We start from the raw sequence: 22,592 nt of genomic DNA on the forward strand, positions 1-22,592 counted from the left end.
GAAGCACTCAGAGCTTTCTCACTGTCTTTTTGATTAACCATTACATATGAGCTATTTAACAAAGCATTTTGTGAAGCCAATGTTTCCTGTCTGGTCAAAGCGGATGCCTTCAAAAGCAGGATTTCCTGTGAGCTGGTGTCAGCTTTTCAAATTGTGGATTTACTGTGGTTTATTGTTCATGACAAGAAAGAGGAGCCAGATACAAGCTGAATTCTCTGTAACCTAATTTTTTAAATATTAGGTTTAAAGAATTCAGGAATGTGTACTTTCTGCACATCTCCAGCTCCAACATGGAGGACAGCGTTTAGTTTGCTTTGGTACAGAATCACAGAATCACAGAATGGTTTGGGTTCAAAGGGACCTTAGAGATCATCTAGTTCGAGCCCCCCCACCATATAATGTTATAATGTTATGTTTTAATAAGTTTAATTGCTTAATTTCTTATACTGAATTATAAAAAAGAAGTCTTTTATTACATTTAATCCTGCATTCTGTATGGAAACTCATTTGAGACATCTGTGTTTTAAATGAGGAACGTCCTGCCCTAGAATATGCAGTCAGATGCAGCAGCACAATAAAGAACTCAGGGGGTATGGGGGCAGAATTTAGATCCAGCTTGCTGGGGAGTGTGGTAAGTCTGATGTCTGTGTCATAGATCTGCCCACAAGAAACCACAGACTTGTAAAACAATGCTGAAGATCTTTGTGCAGTCAGCATTAATCCTTTATGTGATTTCTGCTGTGTGCACAACTGATTTTGATCTTGTGAGTTACAGTGCATGGTATAATTGCTAGGAAGAACTGTACTAGCTTGTTTTGGCCCCAGAGAGATGTTTTACGTCACAGCTGCTCAAGCACTGTCTGGATGAGTTTGAAATATCAAAAGCCACAGACTCTAAAGCCTTTATGTGAAAATGGATCAGCAGCATCCTGCAGCTCACTCCTGCAGAGCTGGCCCTGAAGCTGCCAGCTCCTTGAACCACACACCCCACAAACTGGAGTGAGGGAGAAGAAGGAAGTCTTTGGATGTGGAGGCCTTTAGACCTTATCAACAGCACAAGACAGAGCAACCTGAAGTCTGTTTTAACTTTCTAAGCCCAAGGAGTCCCTTCCAGGAGGAAAGGATTCATTGTACTGCAAGGCAGGGTAGAACCTACCTGCCTCTCCAAAGCCGCTTGTAGGGGAATCAGCTGTAACATTCAGCCTCCATCTTCTTCTTTCATACTGAAATCTCACTGCTTGTCACACAGTCACAGAATAGTGGAGACTGGGAGGCAGCTCTGGTGATCATCAGTGCCCAGCTCAAAGCAGGGTCAACTACAGCAAGTTACTAAGGACATTGCCCAGTTGGCCTTTGAATATGTCCCAAAGAGAGAGGCTTTGCCACCTCTGGGAAACTTGTTCCAATTTTTGACCACATTCACTGTACATTAAAAAAAATAAAAAGGAAAAATAAAGGAAAAAAAAAAAAAGACAAGGTCCCCCTGAACCTTTTCTTCACCAGGCTGAACAGTCCCAGTGCTCACAGCCTCTCCTTGTATGAAAGATGCTTCAGTTCCTTACCTTACTGTTTCTTTCCTACTTGCACCAGTAAATCCACACACTTCTCATGCAGGGGAGCCCAAACTGGATACATGGCCTGACCAGTGCAGAGTAGAGGGGAAGGATCACTTCCCTTGGCCTACTGGCAGCTTTCTGCCTAATGCAACCTAAAAGGCTGTTGGCCACCTTTGCCATGAGGGTGTGAGGGCACGTTGCTGCCTCATATTCAATTTGTCATTTGCCAGGAATTCCCAGATCCTTTTCTGCAAAGCTGCTTCCCAGTCAGCTAACCCCACTGTGTGCTGATTTCTCACCATGTGCAGGAGCTTGCATTTACCTTTACTGAACTTCATGAGGTTTCTTTCTGGCCATTTCTCCAACCATGTCCAGGTCTCTCTGAATGCTGGGACAACCACTCGGTGTATCAGTCACTCCTTTCAGTTTTGTATCATCTGAGAACTTACTGAGGGTAAGAGAACTTACTCTGCTCTATTGTGAAGGTCACAGGTCACAGACACACTACTGCATCCAGTGCTGAGCCCTGGGGCACGTCTGATCACTAGCCTGCAGCCAGACTGCATGACACTGATCACAACCCTTTGGACACAGCCTTATAGCAAGTTTTCAGTCTGTCTCACCATCTACTTATCCAGCTCTATAGTTCATCAGTACTTGTTTGTGAGGATGTTGCAGGAGACAATGTTAAAATAACATCCACAGCTCTCCGTGGCGTGAGTCACCTCATTGTAGAAGGTTATGAGGTCAGTCAGGCATGTCTTCCCCTTTGCAAATCCATGCTGACAAGGTGATTGCCCTGCCTTGGCAGGGGGATTAGACTAGATGATCTCCAGAGGTCCCTTCCAATCCAAACCATTCTGTGATTCAGTGATTCTTATCCTTTGTGTGTCTGGAAATGGTTTCTAGGATGAGTTGCTCTATTAGCTTTCCAGGGCCTGATGTCAGGCTGACTGGCCTGTAGTTCCCTGGATCCTTCTTCTTGAAGATAGAAGTCATCTCCTGTCTTCATCTTTAGGGACCTTTCCTGATGACCATGACCTTTAAAATGTTGTTGAGAGTGGCCTTGCAATGAAGCCAGCTCCCACAGCACTTGTGCTACGTCCCATCTCAGGGTCCATGAACTTGTGTATGTACATGTAGTTTCAATGCTCCCTAACATGATAGCTCCTCCACCAAAGTTAAGTCTGCTTTGCACTGGACTTCCCCATAGTTTTCATGGACCTGAGGTTGCTGAAGGCAAGTCACCTTAGCAAAGTCTAAGACAAAGGAAGCACTGAGTCACAGAGTGTATCACCCTTTTCTATGTCTTTGTTACCAGCTACACTGCAGGCCCACATTTTTCGCTAGGTATTTTTTGCTTCCTGATGTACCAAATTAAACCTTTATTGTGGCCTTTCACACCAGATTCCAATCCAGGCAGGCTTTGGCTTCCCTAACCGCATCCCTGCAAGCTAACGGATTCATGCGGGCCCACTGTCACCATTTGTAACCTGCTCATTGGGTGGGCTACTCTTGAGTTCAAAGGAACTGATACTTGAAAACCATCCAGCTATCCTGAACCTCTTCTCTCTAGGACTGTTTGCCATGGGATAACTGAAAGCAGATCCCTGAGCAGCCCAAAGTTTTCTTTCTTCAAGTCCTGGGTTGTGATTCTGCTTTTTGCAGGTTTTCCCTTCTTTTCAGGATCCTGAACTCCACCATCTTAGGTTACTGCAGCCACACCTTCTCCCAGCATTTACATCCCCAAACAGTTCTTGTTCATGTCCTTAAAAATAAATGGAGTAAGATGAAAAAGAAGGGAAAGGACATGAAGAAAAGGGATGGAAAGTATTTTTATGTTCCAAAATTAAACATATATATATTCGTGGTAGCCTATAAAGTAAAAATTATTATGAAATGTTAATAAAATTATGTTTCCAGATTTTGACTAAACCTCAGAATTAACAAGATGAGTGAATTGTGAAGTCCTCTTCTGTTCTGAAAGTACTATTATTTGTTTTCCATTTGAAGACTGGCAGTACAAGCCTATGCTTTTAATAATGGAGTCTACAGATTCAGCTTGTTCAATGTATTCTGTTGCTCACTGAATGTAACATTGCAATTAGCTCAAACAGAGTTTGGTGCAACCATGGCAGGAACATGCTTTTTTTCACTATAACTCTGAAGAAGTAGAGCTCTGTGCTGTGATAAAAGAACACAAGTTTCCTGTGTGGGTCACCACGATACTTATTTCCCATCTCCCAGTTGCCCTATTTCAGTCTGATAGTAACAGTCAATTTGTCATCCTGCAGAGTCATGGAGACCAGGACAGATGCACCACCTGTTCTGCTATCACATTTCAGCTTCCTCCTGTGGAATTAAGGTAAATCCCCTCAATTTTCTTGTCAAAATTCTCAAAGGACTTTTGTTTTTTGATCAACATGTCATTGATATAGGTCAAATGCATCTGTATTGCTTTTATTGATGGTGCTTGCAGTGAAAGAGAGAAATCCATTCTGCAAATTGTCCCACTAGAATTACCCATGTCTGTCGATTTGCTACATAAGGAAATATAATTCCTCACCTATGTCATTTTGGTCAAGCTTAAGTTGCTTACTTATATTAGTTGATGTGGAGAATGCTAGGTAACTTCACCTCTCTGTGAAAGTAAGATCCCCTGTCTAACACTGTCCTACCTAGCATTCATCATAGGAGCAGTTTAATCATAAATGATAGAGCTCTTTGAGAGCTATTGTCATTGCTTAAATGACTTCGTATTCCAGAAAGCTGATTTGAACTAGATTGTATTTAAGATCCCTTTCAACTCTAACCATTCTATGATTCTGTGATTTGTTTCATGTATTACTCTTCTGCTAATAATATATGCTGTCATTAGAAATGATTCCGAACTGCTGGAAGGAAAGCTCTTTTGACCATCAGGAAAATTCAGACCCAGACCTGGACTTTGCAGCTAGTTGGACTTCTAAATTCCAAGTAAAGCAAAGTAAAAAAAAGCAACACTTAAAAGCACATGACAGGAATAAAAAGGAACACATCTATCTGAATGTGAAACACAGCCCTTCTTCCAAGAAACAGATGATGAGAAGACAAAGAACAGAGGAGAACATCACAAACAAAGGTGAAGTCTGTGAATGGGAAAGATGTATGCATTACTGAATAAACAGTCTAACAGTTTTCATGTCTGAAGGGGGGCCTACACAGATGCCAGAGAGGGACTCTTCATCAGGGACTGGAGCGATAAGACAAGGGGTGTTAGGTTCAAACTTAAACAGGGGAGATTTAGGTTAGATATAAGGAAGAAGTTCTTTACTGTAAGGGTAGTAAGGCACTGGAAGAGATTGCCCAAAGAAACCGCGAACGCTCCATCCCTGGCAATGTTCAAGGCCAGGTTGGACAGAGCCTTGGGTAACATGGTCTAGTGTGAGGCGTCCCTACTCAACGCAGGGAGGTTGGAACTGGATGATCTTAAGGTCCTTTCCAACCCAAATCATTCTAGGATTCTATGAATTAATTATTTGTACTTGTATGCTAATATATTTTCTTTTCTAGCCTGCTATTTGTAGTTGAGAAGGATAGAGAGTTCAAGGCAGGTTAAAGTTGGAGACTTGCAGCTCCAATGGAGTTAAGTAATGTGTGATCTAAGAATTTCTGTTGATGCTGTATCAAAAAAGTCACTGTAGCTGGGCTACTCTTCAGACAAAATCCTGAGTTGTGACTGATCAGTAAGCCCCTACAATGGGAGAAGGGAAGTACACAAGTGCCATGTATGCATGAAGTATGCAGTATTGAATGTGGCTGCCAGAAAGAAAGCTGAACTTAACATTAGGGGTACCATAGAGGTACCTTGGTTTTAGATCAACAGTTGTATCAGCTGAGTGATCAGCTGGTGTAAATTCGTGTAAATTTTTGCCTGTGACTTGATTAAAAGAGTGTGAATGTCTTCCTCAGTTAGTCAGACCAGCATGGGGGGGGGTGTGTGTGTATGTGACAGCCTAACATAGAGTACAACCACTGAACAGCTGACAAAAAGAGCTTTGAAGACAGCAACGGGCTTGAGCTGCTTAAACCCACATATTCCTTGCTGGTGGAACCCAGCGTTGCGTTGGTGAGCAAATTATAGAGCCTGGCAGTGAGAATCACATTTGTCTTGTGATTCAGCTGTGTATTGCAACGCTATATTCTGCTAAATGTAATTTGCACTTATGTGTTGCTTTCAACACATAGCTGTACTATCCTTCTAAATCAGAACCTCATGCAACATCACATTTCTTTAGCAAAAATAAACTGATATTAAACACTGAATTATCCATGTGTGGAATATCAAAAAGAACTAGTCAGATAGTATTGCACTCTGACATGAGTGCAGGGTGAAGTAAACAGACACTGCAGTTTGACATATATTGTATTTTTGGAGCTGATCCCATTGAGAAAACCTCACCTTTATGATATTTATATTCTTTTTCTTCCTGTTAGATTTTCCTGGTTTATGCACCAGCTGCCGTATTACTGCAGTGATTCTAGGGATCCTCCTCTTGGCATCGCTGGGAATAGCACTGGGTTTTATTATCAAGGGTAAATAAATACCTGCCATTGGAAATATTTTATTTGAAGTTAAAACTTTGTCAGGAAGCAAAACAGAGCTTTCGAAATCTGCTCAGGGGTCCAAGAAGAGCATGGAAGTATCCTTTCTCTGTTAAAAAAGACTTGATTCTGTTTTCTGAGGTTTTTAAATATTAAGTTTGGCCTAGTTAGACCTGTCCTCAGCAGGAACAAGAAAGTAAGGCATAGAGAATATCAAAGATGCCTTTGAGAGAGGGGCAACAGGGTAGACTTCAGTGTGTAGCAAGCACACTTTGTTGGGTGCTCAACCACTCATGACTATTTACATCCTGATGAATGCCACTCTAGGCTGGAGGACACAACCAGAAAGCCCATTTTTTCATGTGTATCTGGAGATCAGTGCTGTACAGTGAGAGAATGAACCCTGAGGTGTTCAGTGGCCACCCATGGGCCAGTAGCACTAGCTGCTCTTCTGTTAGGAAGGAAAAGGAGAGTGCTTCAAACTGCAAGACCTCCATGACTAGCAGCTGTTACAAAATGATTCCTGGTCCTAGCAGCAGCCAGAGCTTAGTGGTGGGGGCTATACGGAAGTGGGTGACCTGCCACAGTCCTGTCAGGTGCCAGGGCTTTGCCTATCCCATTGGACAGAAGGAAACATGGGCCAAAGACAAAGTTTATATGGGGAAGACAAAATAAAAAGGGGAGGGAAAAACAAAAGAGCAAAAACGCTAGAAAGAAAAAGGAAGGCCTCAAGAGACCCCTCCATAATCTCCCACCTATTCCCATCTGGTAAATGGATGCTTACTGGTAATGGATGGCATTACTATAATCCTATATATATAACTATAATCCTGGAGAATCATTTTCTAGAGAGGGTGCGTGTGAAAAATGTGTTTTCAATGGAGCAGGCTTTGTCTATGAACGAGAGCTGTATGACTGTTTTGCAGGCTACCAATGCCCACGCTGCCCTGAGCAGTGGGTCGCCTACAGAGGGAGCTGCTACTCCTTCTCCAAGCAGAAGAAGGACTGGCATTCCAGCCGGCAGTCCTGCGGGGCACAGGGAGCTCATCTCCTAGTGATCAGTGATACCAGCGAAATGGTGGGTGCTTTTGCAGTGGCCAGGACTGAGGGCCTTTGCCATACAGGATAACAGGATTACAGGGAAGCAGGTCGAAGGCACTGTACTGTCCAGCTCTTCCCCTCTGTGAGGAAGGGAAAGTGTAAAGGGCCTTTGCAACAGGAACTTGCTTCTCTCTGCCTGCCCTTGCTGAGCTTGTTACAGGCTCAGCCCTCAGACCCATGGCTGAGGGAGCTGCTTGGCACTCCGAAATGCTGAGTCTCACATTCCTACTAAGGAATAGTGTGGGTGCCCAAAGGACGTTGAGAAATAGCTGCAAACCTCCCTCTCTCACACAGCGCCCCATTGTTCCCCCCAGAATTCAGGACTTGACTGGGTTTCTCTGAGACTACTGATCGCCCTGCCTCTCTGTCCCTCCTAGGACTTCTTCCAGATGATGCATACCAAATCCTACTGGATTGGTTTGCAGAACAGCACTGGTTATGACTGGGTCTGGGAAGATGGCTCAAAACTAAATGGCAAAAAGTGAGTATGGTATTTCCTCTGTATTTTTCCATAAAGTAATGAGCTTGAGATCCTTCCCATGCCCTCAAACTTTTAAATGAGATGTTCCATCTGTAGTCTGTGGAAGTCTATCAGCAATGAATACAGCTGCTAAGGGGTGTTCAGAGTGGCTGCTGGTTCCAGCAGCTCCAGAACTAATGGGTTCTTCCTTCCTGGCTGCTGGAGCCCAGTCTGGTGCACCAGAGATGTGGGAGTCTCTATCCCTGAATGATGTGCACAGCTGCTATATTCCCATTTGTAGGATCACTCACTAGGAAAGCTGAGCATGTGTCCCAGAGATACAAACACAGATACATGTGCAGGCAAGGGACACTCAAACAGCTGGCTGCACACACTGCCAACAAACAAGGCACTGCCTTCAGCAGCAGCTGCATGTAATGCTAATAGGACTCACATAAAGCACAACTATAGGCAGATAAGTCCCTTTCCTCCTCCTTGGCTGCTCAGGATTGAAGTTCATTAGTGAACACACACACACACACACCCCCCACTCCCTAGGTTCCCAGGGTCTCCTACCCCCTGGCTAGTGCATCTTGGAGCTTGCCATGGAATTGGAACTGCACACGGACAGTTCCCCTGCTCACACGTGGCCTGTCCCCTCCTCTGTCACTCACCTTCCCCTTAATGTTCCTCGACAGGTTTTACACAGGCCCACCTGGAACATCCCAAATCCTCCTCCTCCTCCCCCCTCTTTTATCAGTTATAAAGCTCAGGGTGTCCCTCTCCAAAGCTGCGGCTGGAGTTTCTTGATGGCCCGTTAAGTAGTAGCCAAACACTTCTAGTCTCTGCTGTTGTCTCTGTTATCTCTTTTGCACCAGATTTGTGTCTGTGGATTTCTGTTTGACCATTAATTCCCCTTAGCATTGAAAAGGTTTTCTATTGGAAAACCTTAATGAAACAGAGGCTTTCATCTTCCATGTGCCCATACAACACATTCAAACTGGAATACTTGATACTTTCTGTCCCAAGGTATCCAAATGCTTTAAGTGGAGCAGCAAAAATTCCCCCGTGGACAGGACTTTTCTCTCATTAGTGATGAGAAATGGAGAGCCCAAAATGAGACAGACTACCTCTTAAGTCTCAGGGTGAGCTGTGGGCATAGCAAGCCCCACTGCCAGACCTCCCATGTTCCAGGATGGGTCTTTCCTGACACAAGGCCATGAAGTCCAGTTTCAGTGAGTCTCCTACCTCCAAAGATGTGCGAGGTTCTTCCCTCTGCCAAAGTGATGACCCCTCTCTAATGTCCTCCCACTTGTGTGCTCTGCCCGTGTCTCCCACAGTGTCCTGTTCAACAGCCCCGTGCAGAACTGTGCCGTTCTGCTGGATGGTGCCATTCGTGCTTCCAGCTGTGAAATCCTTGCCCCATGGATCTGCGAGAAATCTCTTCAGTGACCTCAGTGGACCTTGTGTGAGGAAGTGTCCTTTGGAGAGTTGTGCTAAGGCTTGGTCCCTGTGAAGGTGTCTCAGGAAGCTTCTCAGAGAGAGAAGCTGTGCTCCTTGCTGCTGTTTGTACCTGGAGAAAACTGCAGCATGGCTGGCAGTGTTACACTGCTGTGTAACTCACTGTGATGGGGTAAACCTGCTACCCTGCTGAGATGAAAATAAACATGGGTTGCTTCTACCAATTTCTTCAGTGGTTACTTTCTGTTTTCCTCCCCGATATCATTGTTAAGTGCATTAGGTGATTGATAAATGGGCAGAAAGGAAGCTGGTGGCAGGAACAGAGTCAGGAGGGCAGGGAGTGAAATATTTTCTCTGCACTAGCACTGCAGAATAGCAGCGTCTCCTGTTGCAGAGAACAAGATACACTACAGCTCTTAAACAGGTTCCTGTCCCAGATCTGCCTGAGGGATTGCAGACTGACACAATTACTTTTGTCAGCAGCCAAATAAACGCAGCTCCTTTGTTCTGAGGCCCACCAGTAAAGGCACCCTCATGGTCAACATCTTTGTCGGTGACATGGACAGTGGTATTGAGGACATGGACAGTGGGATTGAGGCACCCTCAGCAAGTTTGCCCATGACACCAAGCTGTGTGGTTCAGTTGACACGCTGGAGAGAAGGGATGCCATCCAGAAGCACCTTGACACGCTTGAGAGGTGGCCAATGCCAACCTCATAAAGTTCCTTTGCCCAAATTGCAAGTGGGATGGTTTGAGACCAGGTCTGGGGGAGCAGCACAGGCCAGTCCTCTGTAGTGAGTGGATGGCTTGCTGGGAGCTGAGAGCAGTAACATGGCTGGCAGAGGTGATGGCCCATGTCCCTGCCACCTCTTCTCTCTTTTGGTAACTGTAGGACAAGTTTCTGATTCATTGGAGGGAAGCTCCAGTTTTTCCCACCAAGCATGGTGGACACTGTGACTTAGGTGATGCCTTGTCAGCTGCAGAAACAGGCTTTCTTTTTCTTCCTATGCAGAAAATGTGGGGAATAGAGACACCAGCACTTGGCACACAATACAGATGTAAGGTAAGAATATAAAGCCAGTTTGTCACAAAACTATTTGATTGACTAACATAGATTTAGCCTAAGAAATCTTGCCTCATTTTTCACACAGGGTTAGCATCTGTTTGGACTGTGCTCTGTGTTTCACAGACAGGGCCATCAGCTCCCTCCAGCAGTTGAGCATTTGTAGTCAACATGCAAAGTTAACATGTGCAGAGGTTTAACCTGGGACTCCAGCCTAATCCACACAGATTTATTCTGAGATGATACCTGTGACATAGGGAGCAGCCTGGATCTCAGTAGATCTTCTAGTATTAGTAGTGATGATTTCCCCTGAAAGCATCATCAAGCAAATAAATCTTCCTGTTTGCTTGCACAGATCTCCTTTCATCAAGGCATTTTTCCTGAAGGTTGATACACTTGATAAAATCATGTATTGTGGAGAAGGATAAAGCTATTCTCCTTTACACTGTAACCCCAGGACAGTCAAGTTTTGGTTACAAAATTCCTAACAGTGAATCCTACTTAATGTTGTGGTCTTTGACATTACTAAATCTGTCCCATTGGGTGACTTTATAATCTCTGTTCCACCCTTTGGAGGTTCACAATGCCTACATCATCTTACATAAACAGTGGATATTTGAGTTGTTTGACATGTTGAAACAAGAGTTTTTAACAGAAAATACCTATGATAACCCTTGTCTCAGAGAGGAAAATTGGAATAGCTGGCAGGTTTCTGTCCCACACTGAGATTAGTTCATAAAATCATCAAATCCTAGAATGGTTTGGGTTGGAAAGAACTTTGAGATCATCCAGTTCCAACCCCTCTGCCACAGGCAGGGACATCCCATCCCATTTCTTCTCCTGTACTTTTTAAAAGGCAGCACAAAACTTCCCAGGAAACACACCATCACCAATTCACAACCAGCGTATATACTTTTTCCTCTGTTATTTCATTATATAACCTAGCTTTCCATGTTTCTGCTTTTGAAACTCCCATACTATGTAGGGCTTGCATCTTTCAGATCTCCAAACAAAAATCATGCTATTTGGAGACAGAAAATCATTTTCAAACTAAGCTTATAAATCATAGTTAATCACCTTCAGTATTTCTGGAAGTGGATCAGTCTACGAAAGTGTTGACCTAGTTCTAGCAAAAGATTCTCCCCACCTTCCCCTTCAGAGACCTGATGTTACTTTGCTTTTTCTATTCTGTATCTAGCTGATCTAGGGTTGTTTTCTGCATCTCAAAGAACAGCTGCCTTTCCTTAAGCAGGATGATCGTATCAATTTTAGTATCAATCTCTGTAGATTGCTTTGAGATCCTCTGGAAATGGAGGCTAGGCTTCCTACGTGGTGAAACCTGCCCAAAACTATCACCCAGACAAAATGAGACCTGAACTGCTTTGCCACCTTTTACACTTCTGATGATTTTGGTATGTACTGGGAAAAACAGGAAAAGCACAAATAGCTGTTGCAGGGAAAGCGCGCCTAAAGCTCTGAACTATATCTGCCCTGTTCTAAAGGATTTGGGTATGCAACAGAAAGAAACAAGAAGCACAGAGGAAATCTTAACAACCTTATATCCTTGTAACATACTAGTGACCCCAGAGAAGATCATTAATTGGCTTAACTTACGGAGAAAACTAAAGCAGCCTGGGCTGACCTGAAAATGAGACAATCTGTGACTTACTGGCCATGCCAGTTAGGCAGCAATAAAGAGTGAAAACAAGTGTCACTGAGGGAAGGAACCACTTCCCCATATGTACAGCGTCATAAAGAAGGCTACGCTCGAGCTGGAACTGCTATATGTACAAGCTGGGCCACCAGACAGGTCTTGGACACTTTTACCACCTGGAGTAAGCGTACTTGTCATGGCCAAAGCAGTCTTCATTGGGGGCATTTTATTGCCAAATTGTGAAAACTTTGTATTACTGATTCAGATATTGAGAGGAAAAAAAAAGTATACAATTAAACAAGCATTTAGGGTAACACCTTTCCTCTTCTTTCCCTCAACTCATCTTCAGTAAGCTGTCAGAAATGAATTTTTGGCCACAACAAATGCCAAAGAAAGTGGTACCAAAATGGGGAATGGTGAAGGAACCCAGTAGTGCAACCAGAGCTCTCTTGTCCTCGTGCTCAAGTCCAACAGCAGCTCACTGCCCTCCTGCTGCTCCCAGCCTGCAGCCTCCTACACCATTCGTGAACTCAGCCCAGGATGGACTCAAGGGCCACTCACCATGGCTGCATGCTTGCAGAGAAGTCACCAGGTCTTCAAACACCCTCTCCAACATGGTGGGTTATGACAGTCATGTACCCACAACACAGCGTAAGACAGCAGCAGAGAACTGGCCAGTATGGAATTGCAGCCCACCAGACCCATGCCCAGCACCATGATTTTGGACCTTCCCAGCCACCCATACACTGCTTCAGCTGATATTCCAAGCAAACAAGGTTTCCATAAACCACACCTGTTCCTTCCCAGGAACTCACAGCTCGGTACCCAGCGATATTTAACTCATCAACTGCACTTAAATAAAGAGACCTGTAACCCTGCTCCAGCCAATGCAACCGCTTCAAGGTCCCGGGTCGTCCAATGGCCCTTCAGTCCCAGCCCCCCTGCAGCACAGCCACTGGAAGCACGGGCAGCTGTGCAGGCAGAGGTGTAGGTAAGCGGTGTAGGCCGCGGTGCAAGCAATAACCCGAACAGCTGGAGCATTGGTGGTTCAGTGGTAGAATTCTCGCCTGCCACGCGGGAGGCCCGGGTTCGATTCCCGGCCAATGCAATGCTGTCTTTTCCCTTTTTGCTTTGATTTCTACCCATTCCATGGACTCATGGAATTCTTCTCAAAATCTCAGCCTAAATAGCATCTTTACCTTAGCCTTCAATGAAGGTGCAAAAGCTGCCAGTGCCTAACTCAGTAGAGGGGTTTGCCACTGGCCTGTTACCCACTTTAAAATCCAGGAAAATCGTTACAGAAGACGTTTATGAACTTTTCCTCCCAAAACGGCTGACACCAGCTCTGTTCTCAACCTGCTATGAGCACAGCAGGCTGATGGGAGACGGGCATGGCCACCCCAGCGCCAGCTCCTGCCTGCTGCCCAGCGAGACCCCCGTGTCCCTCAGCCCCGGTCAGGCCTGGCCCGGAGCCGGCCACCCCCTGGAGCGCCGCGGGAGCTGAAGCTGCGCTGCTCAAGCCATCAGCGCAGGGCTCGCAGGCACAACACCCGGATCGGACACACGCCCTGACCCGCTCACGCCCAGAAGCTGACAAGCTCGAAGATAAAACTTCAGTGACACGTAATGGGGATGGGAGATACGGAGTAGCTCGGGGGCGGGGGGACTGCCCCCCTCCTGCCCGGGCACTGACCCTGACACAGCCACCGACACCCGAGCCCTCGCTGGGGCTCCGGGCCCTCACATCCCCAGGGCTGTAGCCCCGTGCTGCCCCGTGGTGGCCCCGTCACCCGGGGAGCCGATCCGATCTGGTTCCGTATCGCGGGCAGCTCCACGATGCACTGCGGGATCCACCCAAGCACCACAGGCCGGCTTCTGCCCTCCTGCGATCCGCAGGCGGCCCCGCTCCGCTCCCAGTCCCTCCCCGCGGCGCCGCTCCTTTCTCCATCCCCTCGGCACCGGTGAGCTGGGGTAGCCCGGAACGCCACCGCTCCCGCCCCGGTTCCCACCACCACCACTCCCCCCTCCCCCCTCCCCCTTCCCGGTGCCGAGGGCCGTTCTCTTCCTCTTCCCGCACCGCGCTGGCAGCCAAGGCCCCCGCTCCCCCCGGCACCGCCTTGCTCCAGGGCGCCCCCAGGCGACGCAGAGGCTGCCTCCAAAGTACCCGCTGCTCCGGAGGAGCGCGCTTGGTTTATTGCACACCGAGCACCGCAGAGTTAATGGACCCTCAGTTAATTACCGAGCCCTCTATCAGAAGCGGCTTAGCTGGGGCTCAAGGGGGACACCGGTCCCTTGGCAGCAGGAAGGCCGCGAAGGTAGTACACCCAGGAGACACCGGCCCCCCCAGGACAGGAGACCACCATCCTGCTGGGGACAGCGGCCCCCTCGGCAGCCGGGCTGCCAGCGAAGGAGATGGTGATGGCCATGGTCTTTTTGGCACGCAAGCTCTTGGGGGCCCTGACGGTGAAGGCCGGGTGCTCCACCGTGCACTGGAAGGCCATGGTTTGGAGGAAGATGTTCTTGAAAGGGATGGAGAGGGTGGTGCCAGCCTTGACGGGGAAGGGGCCCTGGGGCTTGGGCGGGAGGGCGAGGCCAATGAGTGGGATGCTGTAATCACTGCCAAGTGGGGAGGAGAGCTGCAGCGTGGCCCTGGCTTCACCCAGTTGGCAGGGCTCAAAGGTCACCTCCACGCTCAGTTCCGAGCCCCTGGGGCTGGCAGGGGCCACACTGATGGTTTTCTCTGTTTGGAAGTCAGCACAATTGGTCTGCACAGGGGAGAAAAGAGACCAGGGAGGGGGTGGATCACAAAAGCTGAGTCAGTACCTCAGGAAGAAACCTGTGGTCGCCTACCATCACACTGGTTGTGGTTCCTGTCCCTGTCCTGTCACTGTATATCCAATCCACAGCATTCCCCTGCTGAATGCGCATGAGAACTGTCCATGTACACCAAGCAGGGACAACCCTGCACCCAAACCCCAAGAGGCCTTACTGGACTGTAAGGTGGAAGTCCAGACACCATGGAGCCTGCAACAGCACCTCCAACAAGGGCAGCAGAGAGCGTTCTGCAAGGGAGGCCAGTCCAGCTGGGGACAAGCCCAGTGCTGGTGGGCAGACCCCCGGACTCACATGGCCATCCTGCCTATGCCAGACCAAACTAGAGGGGCTGGACCCCTTGGCAGAGAGGGCTGGTGCTGGTCAGAGGAGCTGCCTCCCAGCCAGAGCCCTGGCAGCCCACGCTCACCTGGAGGAGGTACTCAGTCTTCTGCCGGGCATAATTCATTATTTTTGTGGTGATGGTCTGACTAGAGCCCAGTGTGACGCAGAAGTAGAGGGGCTTCTCTGGCCTGCTCAAGATGGCTTTCAATTGCAGGTTGTAGTAGAAAGAGCCCAAGTTGCTGCTCTGGAGCACCAGGCGCCCGGTGCTCTCACCCACTTTCAGGGGCTGGTACTCAAGTACAAGATCAGCCTAAGAGGAACAAGGGGAAAAGCCACTGAGTTAGGCAGAGACAGTGAATTCAGGGCCTAGGATGGGGGAAATTGTTCCCTGGTGTGCTCACACAGTGCTGGAAGGCTGGGCTGCCTTCCTTGTTCCAACTCCTCTCTGGGGCACAGCCTTGCTGCATCTAGGGGGACAGTTCACTTGTGGGACAGTCCCCAAGAGCTGAGAGTCCTCCAGCACTATCCCAGAAGCTTCCCACCCTAAAATGCCCCTATAATGCCCCAGGGCACACACCACGTCCTATCAATCCAGGCTGCAGGCACACTGCGGTGTGCTGAGGCATGCCTTGCAGCCACTCTGAACTGAAAAACCACATTAAATAAAGAGCAAGTGGCACAAGGACCTGCCACATGAGGCCTGATGGCAGCATATCACAAGGGGTAGCAGAGCAGACTCCACCAGCACAGGATGATTCCCACTAGGGATATTCTCACACACTACTTCCCCTCTAAACTATCAGCAGATGGGAGCTGCCACCCTTGGAAAGAAGCCCCAGATGATTTGTTCAGGGCATCACCCATCAAGAGCACCCCCTCCCAGAAAGGCTGAAGTGAGACTGTACTGGAGGAGTTTTGCTCCTACCTCCGACTGTGCAGGAACAGTGAATTGTGGGGGAACACTGACGTCGGGCACTTTGCAGTCTATGGCAAACGTCACTGGGACGGACAGAGGATTGTCCACCTTGACAGTGGAGGACACTCTCTGCCGAACAGCGGTGGTAATTTCAACAGTGCTGATGGGTTCTGAAGCGGTAGCCTTGTAAGTCACCATGTAGAACAAGTATTCCCCTGTCTCCTCATTGAGGAAGGTCACCTGAATCAGAGAAAAAGGGAAGTGCTGGTCATTCTCTGCTAAGAAGGACCTTTGCAGGTCAAAGGAGGTGATCCTGCCCCTCTACTCTGCTCTTGTGAGACCTCAGTTGGAATATTGTGTACACTTCTGGTGTCCTCAACGTAAAAAGGACATGGAACTGTTGGAACAAGTCCAGAGGAGGGCCACGAGGATGATCAGGGGGCTGGAGCAGCTCCCGTATGAAGATAGGCTGAGAAAGTTGGGGCTGTTCAGCCTGGAGAAGAGAAGGCTGCGTGGAGACCTCATAGCAGCCTTCCAGTATCTGAAGAGGGCCTATAAGGATGCTGGGGAGGGACTCTTCATGAGGAACTGTAGTGATAGGACAAGGGGTAATGGGTTCAAACTTAAACAGAGGAAGTTCAGGTTAGATATAAGGAAGAAATTCTTTACTGTAAAGGTGGTGAGGCACTGGAATGGGTTGCCCAGGGAGGTTGTGAATGCTCCATCCCTGGCAGTGTTCAAGGCCAGGTTGGATGAGGCCTTGGGTGACATGGTTTAGTGTGAGGTGTCCCTGCCCATGGCAGGGAGTTGGAATTAGATGATCTTAAGGTCCTTTCCACCCCTAACTATTCTGTGGTTCTATGATTCTGCAGATAAAAATATACCAGCTGTGCTAAGCCAGCTCAAAAAGCCTGCCAAGCACAGTGCCCTGATTTCAAGAATAGCTGTGAGCAGTCACAGAGGAAGAGTGCAAGACTGGGGGAAAGCACGTGTAGTATTTCACAGAACCCTAGAATGGTATGGGTTGGAAAGGACCTTAAAGATTATCTAGTTCTCATTCCTCTTGCATGGAACCTTCCACTAGATCAGGCTGCTCAAAGCCTCATCTAACCTGCCGTTCAACACTTCCAGAGATCAGGCATCCGTAACTTCTCTGGGCCATGTGTTTCAATGTCTCAGCACCATCACAGTGAAGAACTTCTTCCCAATATCCAATCTAAATCTCTCCTCTGCCAGTTTGAAGCCACTCCTCCTTGTCCTATCCCTACATACCCTTGTACAAAGCTGCTCCACAGCTTTCTTTTTGGCCCCTTCAGGTACTGGAAGTCTTCTATAAGGTCTCCCCAGAGCCTTCTCATAGCAAAACAAGCCCAGCTCCCTCAGCCTTTCCTCACAGGGAGGTGCTCCAGTCCTCTGATCATCTTTCATGGCCTTCTCTGGACTCACTCAAGCAGGTCCATGTCCTCCTTATGCTGGCCCCAAAGCTGGATTCAGTATTCCAGGTGGGATCTCACCAGAGAGAAGAGGGGGAGAATCACCTCCCTTGACCTGCTGCTCACACTCTGGGGATGCAGCCAAGCACATGGTGGGGGGTGTGGTTCTGGGCTCAAGTGCACACTGCTGCCTCATGTTGAGCTTCTTGTCGGCCAACACCCCCAAGTTCTTCTACTTTCTCCTTTAGAGGCTCCTGATTATCCATTGCTTCCAGCTCACCAATGTCCTGACCCACCTGTACTCAGCAGTGGGACCCTCACAGAAACTATTGCATTAGGGGGTGTGTGGAGAGATGCCTGCTCTTTAGTACCCACCCAGGACACCTACAATCCCACCAGTGGGCATGTCGAGGTATGAAAACAGGTGTGTACCTTCTTGGTGAGCCAACAGCTCCTTGAAGGGCCCCACAACCTGAAGTCCACACTTACCACTGCGTTAATGACTACTTCTTTGTATGAGAGGAACGTGAGCTGGTAGTCCTTCTTGGCAGAGCCTGGCACATCAATGTGTTCCAGCCCCTGCAGCACAAAGCTGCTTTCCAGCTTTTCTGGTTTGAGTATGTCTATCACCACAAGGAACCTGTGGGTGAGAGGACACAGTGAAGGTCAATCGGAAGGACATACATAGGTACAATACTGCCCCTCTCATCCTCAGTGCCTCAGGAAGAGAGAGCCAGCTTTTATCCACCTTGGAGGTAAGGCCTCCAGGATGGGTCTGTGTAGGCAGAACATGGGTAGTGCTTAGGCACCTACTGTCAAAAATGGCCAAAGAGAGTAAAAAGCTTTCAGGAAGGATATTCTATGCAATGTAAGGTTCCTTCCTTGTGCTCCTGCAAGGATTGCTGATCGGGCGAGATTTCCTGGGCTGGACTCACCTCTGCGGCCTGGGTAACCAGTTGCAGACAGGGATGAGCTCAGTGTGGGAAGTTCTACATGGCACCTGCTGGGAAATAATTCCTGAACACTCTGGGCCTTCAGCAGTTCCTTGCAGGCAGTAGTACAAGCCCATCCCATCTGGCAATGGGAAGAAGATAGAACCCTAGAAGACAAGATGGAGGATAAGTCAGCTCTCCTTTGCTCTGTCTGGACCAGTTCCTGGCTCTGGAGTACCTCTGGTCAGTCCCATGTCTCAGGCTGTCACTTGAGCAGCTTTGAGCAAGTCCAGCTGGCAGAGCTGTAACTGCAGCCCTGTCCTACGTGGGAGAGATGGCAGTGTTGTACCCGCTCAGGCTGGCACAGCCACAGGACACAGAGGCAGCATCTCTGGGCAAAGCAAAGACACAGTGGCCCTGCAGCAGAGCTGTTCTGCCTATCCCAACACTTTTTTACTTGCCTGACTAACCCAGGCACATCCGCTGCCAGCCCTGTGCTCATGCAGGTTCAACCATAGTGAGGGGGATGGCAGCCTCTGCTAAACTGGACTGCCCCAGCCATGCTGGGATTAGCCCCAATATTACTGCCAAGGGAGAAGCCTGTAAGCTGGCACAACAGGGTGCTAACTTACAGCCAGGTGGGCCATGAAAAGCTTGTATCCATACTCATTTTGGGTGCCAATGGGTCACAGTCACCTGCCTGTGGAGCAGCATCTCCTCTGCCTTCAGAACAGCTGAAAACTGCAACACTCTTCATGCAAGACTGTACGTTAAAGAGGTATTGAGCATGTGCAACCCTACAGGGCCCAGCTCTGCTGAGCACCCTGGAGACTGAGCCCAGAAGTCTGTGGCCTCCAACTCTGGCCTAAATTCTGGCCTAGGGTAAGGTCAGCAGGAGTGGGACAAGGACCTCAGCAGCTCCAGCACCCCAAATTCCTTCTGAACTGACCCCTTTGACTTATGGCTTGTCCCTGGTCTGTCACGAAAAATACTGCCCATGGAAACAAACGGGTTGGTCATCCCCATGTGCCCAGCCTGAGTTCTACAGGAATGGCTCTTTCCAAAGCTCTTATACTACTGAAGGGGATGTCAGGAGGGCCCTTGGTGTCGTTTCCCACCTAACTGCTCATGGCCAGGGGCTCAGTGAAAAACTGCAGGGTAGCTTTGCCCTTCTTTCTCCCTGTAAAAGGGAAAAGGACACCAGCACAGAAATGCTGGCAGAAGTGGTTGTGCCAGGGCCTGGGGAGCCTGTTCAGTCCATAGGAACTGAGTCCATAGGGACTGAGATAGGCAGGGACCAGGAGCTGCACCGAACAAACTTCATTTCCTGGACCTTCAGAAAGCCTGGCTTTTTAGGTGAGCTGCTCCAACATGGTTAGTAGTCAGTCCAGACTTCCCACCTGCCCTTTCCCTGTGCCTGGCCTCTAGCCACCAAGAAAGCAGCTTCCAATAGAGAACACAGGACACCTTCAGCTTGGACAGGGCCTCTGAACGTCATCTTGTCCAACCTCCTGCCCAAAGCAGCGTGAACTATAAGGGTCACCCCGTGACGGTTGGCATGCTGGCACAGCTCACGTACCTGATGATTCATATTCTCAGAGCTCATGGTTTGAGGTGCGTAGGTGACCTTGTATGGCTTTTTTTGTTGATTGGCTTCTAGATGGAAAAGTTCAGGCCCCTTCCAGTGTTCCCCCTCAATGATGGGTTGCACAGTCCAGGCCTCGTTGCTTGGGTTCGACAGGAGGATGGTCTGGCTCTGCTTCTCACGCACGCTGCATGTGAAAGTCAGAGTCTGCAACAGAGGAGCACAAAGGCTGCTTGGTCACACCAAGGAACCCTTTCCACTCTTCTCACGCTGGCTCTACACCAGGACTTGAAGCACAGAGAGCAGCTCTTCTTTGTCACATGCAAAATTTCCAGTTGGGCCACAGCTTTTGTAGTAAATCAAGTTATTTGTTCTTAAAGAAGGGAGAACAATCCTTTCACATTCTGAGTGAAAGAAAAAGGGGTGTCCTAGAAGGAAACTCTCCTGTGCAAGAAGAAGACCTATAGATGCACAGCCTCTTTGTGGGCAGGCTGAAACGCAATTCTGGACGTTCTTTTGGGATTAGGAGCCAACACTTCCCAAGTTGCCCTGTCCTGCAATGCCTGTGAGGGCCAGGAGTCCTCCCCACTGCATCCCTGTGCCCCAGGGGCCTGATGCAGGTGCCCTGCCCACTCCTAGTGCTGAATGTCCTCCTCTGTCCCAACAGGGAGAAGAGCGGCTGTGGGTGTACAATTTTGGGAGTATAGCAGAGTGGTTCTGTGGGGAGGGTCTCAGAAAAGCCCTGCAGGGTGTCCCTGTGGCAAGGGTGCTGCAGCGTAGAGCGAGCACAGCTGAGCTGCTCACTGGAGGAACAGCACCTTTAACAGGGCTCAGGAATTTTGAGAATCCTGCCCAGCGGATTTCTCAGCTTTCTAGAATACCCAGGCAGGAGTGAGTCTATGCACATTAAGTGTCCTCCAGTCCCTGCCCTGGGAGAGATGTGGTGCAAATGGTGGGGTATAGGTGGGATGGGATCCATCCTGTCTCTGCTCCAGTTACCTCTTTGATCACAGGGGCTTCCACACTGCATCCTGCCAGAGTAAGCCGGAGTGGCTCACTGCCCTGGATGAAGCACTGCAGCCCGTCATACTGGACAGCCTGACCCAGCTTTGAGGGGCGGAAGGTCACAACGAAATGAACAACCATTCCTGGGGAGATGTAACCCTCTGTGGGCCTGATGCAGAAATCTGGCTTGAAGCTCCTTATGTCCCACTTAAACCTTGCCAAGGAAAGCACAAGAACAGGAAAGAAGGATTAGAAACTTGGGAGGCTTGTGTGCTGTTTGTAAGTCTCTTGTGGTCTTTTTCACATCTTGGGCATGATGCTGAGGCACCTGGCAATCAGGCTTTAGGCTGGGCAGGGCTTAGCTGTGCCCATCTGTAAAGAAGCTTCTGGTTGTATCCCCTTTGGTTGTACCCCCTCGCTAACTGCCAGGGCCTGACTGCACAGCCTTGGCTGCATGACTCTACACTGGGATGCAAAAGCAGAGGAGAACTATCTGGGCAAGCTACAGCTCCATGCAACCCTTATCCAAGCTGTCAGCCCTCAGAGGGGATGGGGTTCTGCATTACTTGACTCCTATGTCGCCTGTGTTCCTCATGACAACGCGCTGGCTTGCGTAGCTTTGCTGCATCACTGCTCCAAAGCTGAGGTGGTCCTGATCCAAGCTCACTTGGCTGCCCTGGCAGGAGCCCCGCACCACAAAAAGGGAGCGCACCAGCCCGCTGCACTCCAACATCACTTCTTCCGTGAACAGCTGGATGCGGCGCTTTGGAGAGAAGGTCACCTCCACTTTACAGGTGTCTCCTCTGGGCTTCAGGTTTAGTTCCTTAGTGGGCTTCAAGCAGAGAACCTGCTCAACGAAATGAGTGGAGACTACTTCATCTGGCAACTGAACTGTGGATCCTCCCTCACTAGAGCCAGAGAAGAGTCTTCCAGTTCCTGTTCTGTCCCCACTAACATTGCCCCAGTCCCACTCATTCCCACATATGAATTCCTAGGTAACACCAAAGGTGTTTTCCTGTGATGTGTCCATCTGGCCATGGGGAGCTGAACTATGTCTTCTGAAGTAATTTCATGCAAGCTTCAAGAGAGCTTTAACTCTTAATCTTTAAAAATTCATTTATCTCCCTTACCTTTCCAGATCTAAAATACATGGCTGTATCCTAATGTATGTGTCTAAAACAGGCTAGGGGAATTGTACCACCTCACTTCTGGCTCTTAGGGGAGTCCTGACATCCAGCTCAGCTGAGGCATTCACACTGCTGGCAGAGCAGTTCGAGCAGTGAGGACAGGACAGCACATAGGCAGCCAGGACAGGACATGGTTGTAATTAGCTACTAGCTCCTGCCCAGAGCAGTTCATAGCTACCTGCAGGCACACCAAAGTGCTCACCAGTGAAGGAAGAGGCCTTACCCCAGCTTCTTGCAGCTCTGGCATGGTGGACGTGAGACTAAGCTTAAAAGTGAGAGGGGCAGCACTGTTGTTTGCTATGGTGACAATCTTCTTCACTGTCTGTCCAATGGAGAGGGCTCCCAGGTTCACCACCTTTCCTTGTGGTTCCACAACATCAACCTGAGCCAGGAGGGATTAATGTAAAGTGAAAGGAAAGAAGGAGAAAGGCTTTCTGCCACCCTTATGGCAGAAAACCAAAACATGGTAGGCTGGGGAAGAGATGAGGAAAGTGAGAAA

The 22,592-nt window shown here is 48.7% G+C and overlaps 1 protein-coding gene across 1 annotated transcript in view; it reads right to left on the reverse strand.

Moving 5' to 3' along the window:
- Positions 1–14,140: 14,140 nt before the first annotated feature.
- LOC308233037 (hydrocephalus-inducing protein-like) overlaps positions 14,141–22,592 on the reverse strand; it is a gene marked incomplete at both ends in the record, with an annotated part of 110,590 nt that continues 102,138 nt past the window's right edge. Inside the window, 9 exons of the mRNA XM_080639553.1 lie at positions 14,141–14,644; positions 15,121–15,345; positions 15,961–16,191; positions 17,874–18,024; positions 18,320–18,483; positions 19,896–20,108; positions 20,901–21,120; positions 21,473–21,753; positions 22,317–22,475. Of these exons, the coding sequence (XP_080495679.1) occupies positions 14,141–14,644; positions 15,121–15,345; positions 15,961–16,191; positions 17,874–18,024; positions 18,320–18,483; positions 19,896–20,108; positions 20,901–21,120; positions 21,473–21,753; positions 22,317–22,475 (2,148 nt within the window). The remainder of the gene's footprint in view (positions 14,645–15,120; positions 15,346–15,960; positions 16,192–17,873; positions 18,025–18,319; positions 18,484–19,895; positions 20,109–20,900; positions 21,121–21,472; positions 21,754–22,316; positions 22,476–22,592) is intronic.

Source organism: Psittacula echo (genome assembly GCF_963264785.1).
Source record: "Psittacula echo genome assembly, chromosome: 1".
In the NCBI taxonomy this organism is placed as follows: Eukaryota; Metazoa; Chordata; class Aves; order Psittaciformes; family Psittacidae; genus Psittacula; species Psittacula echo.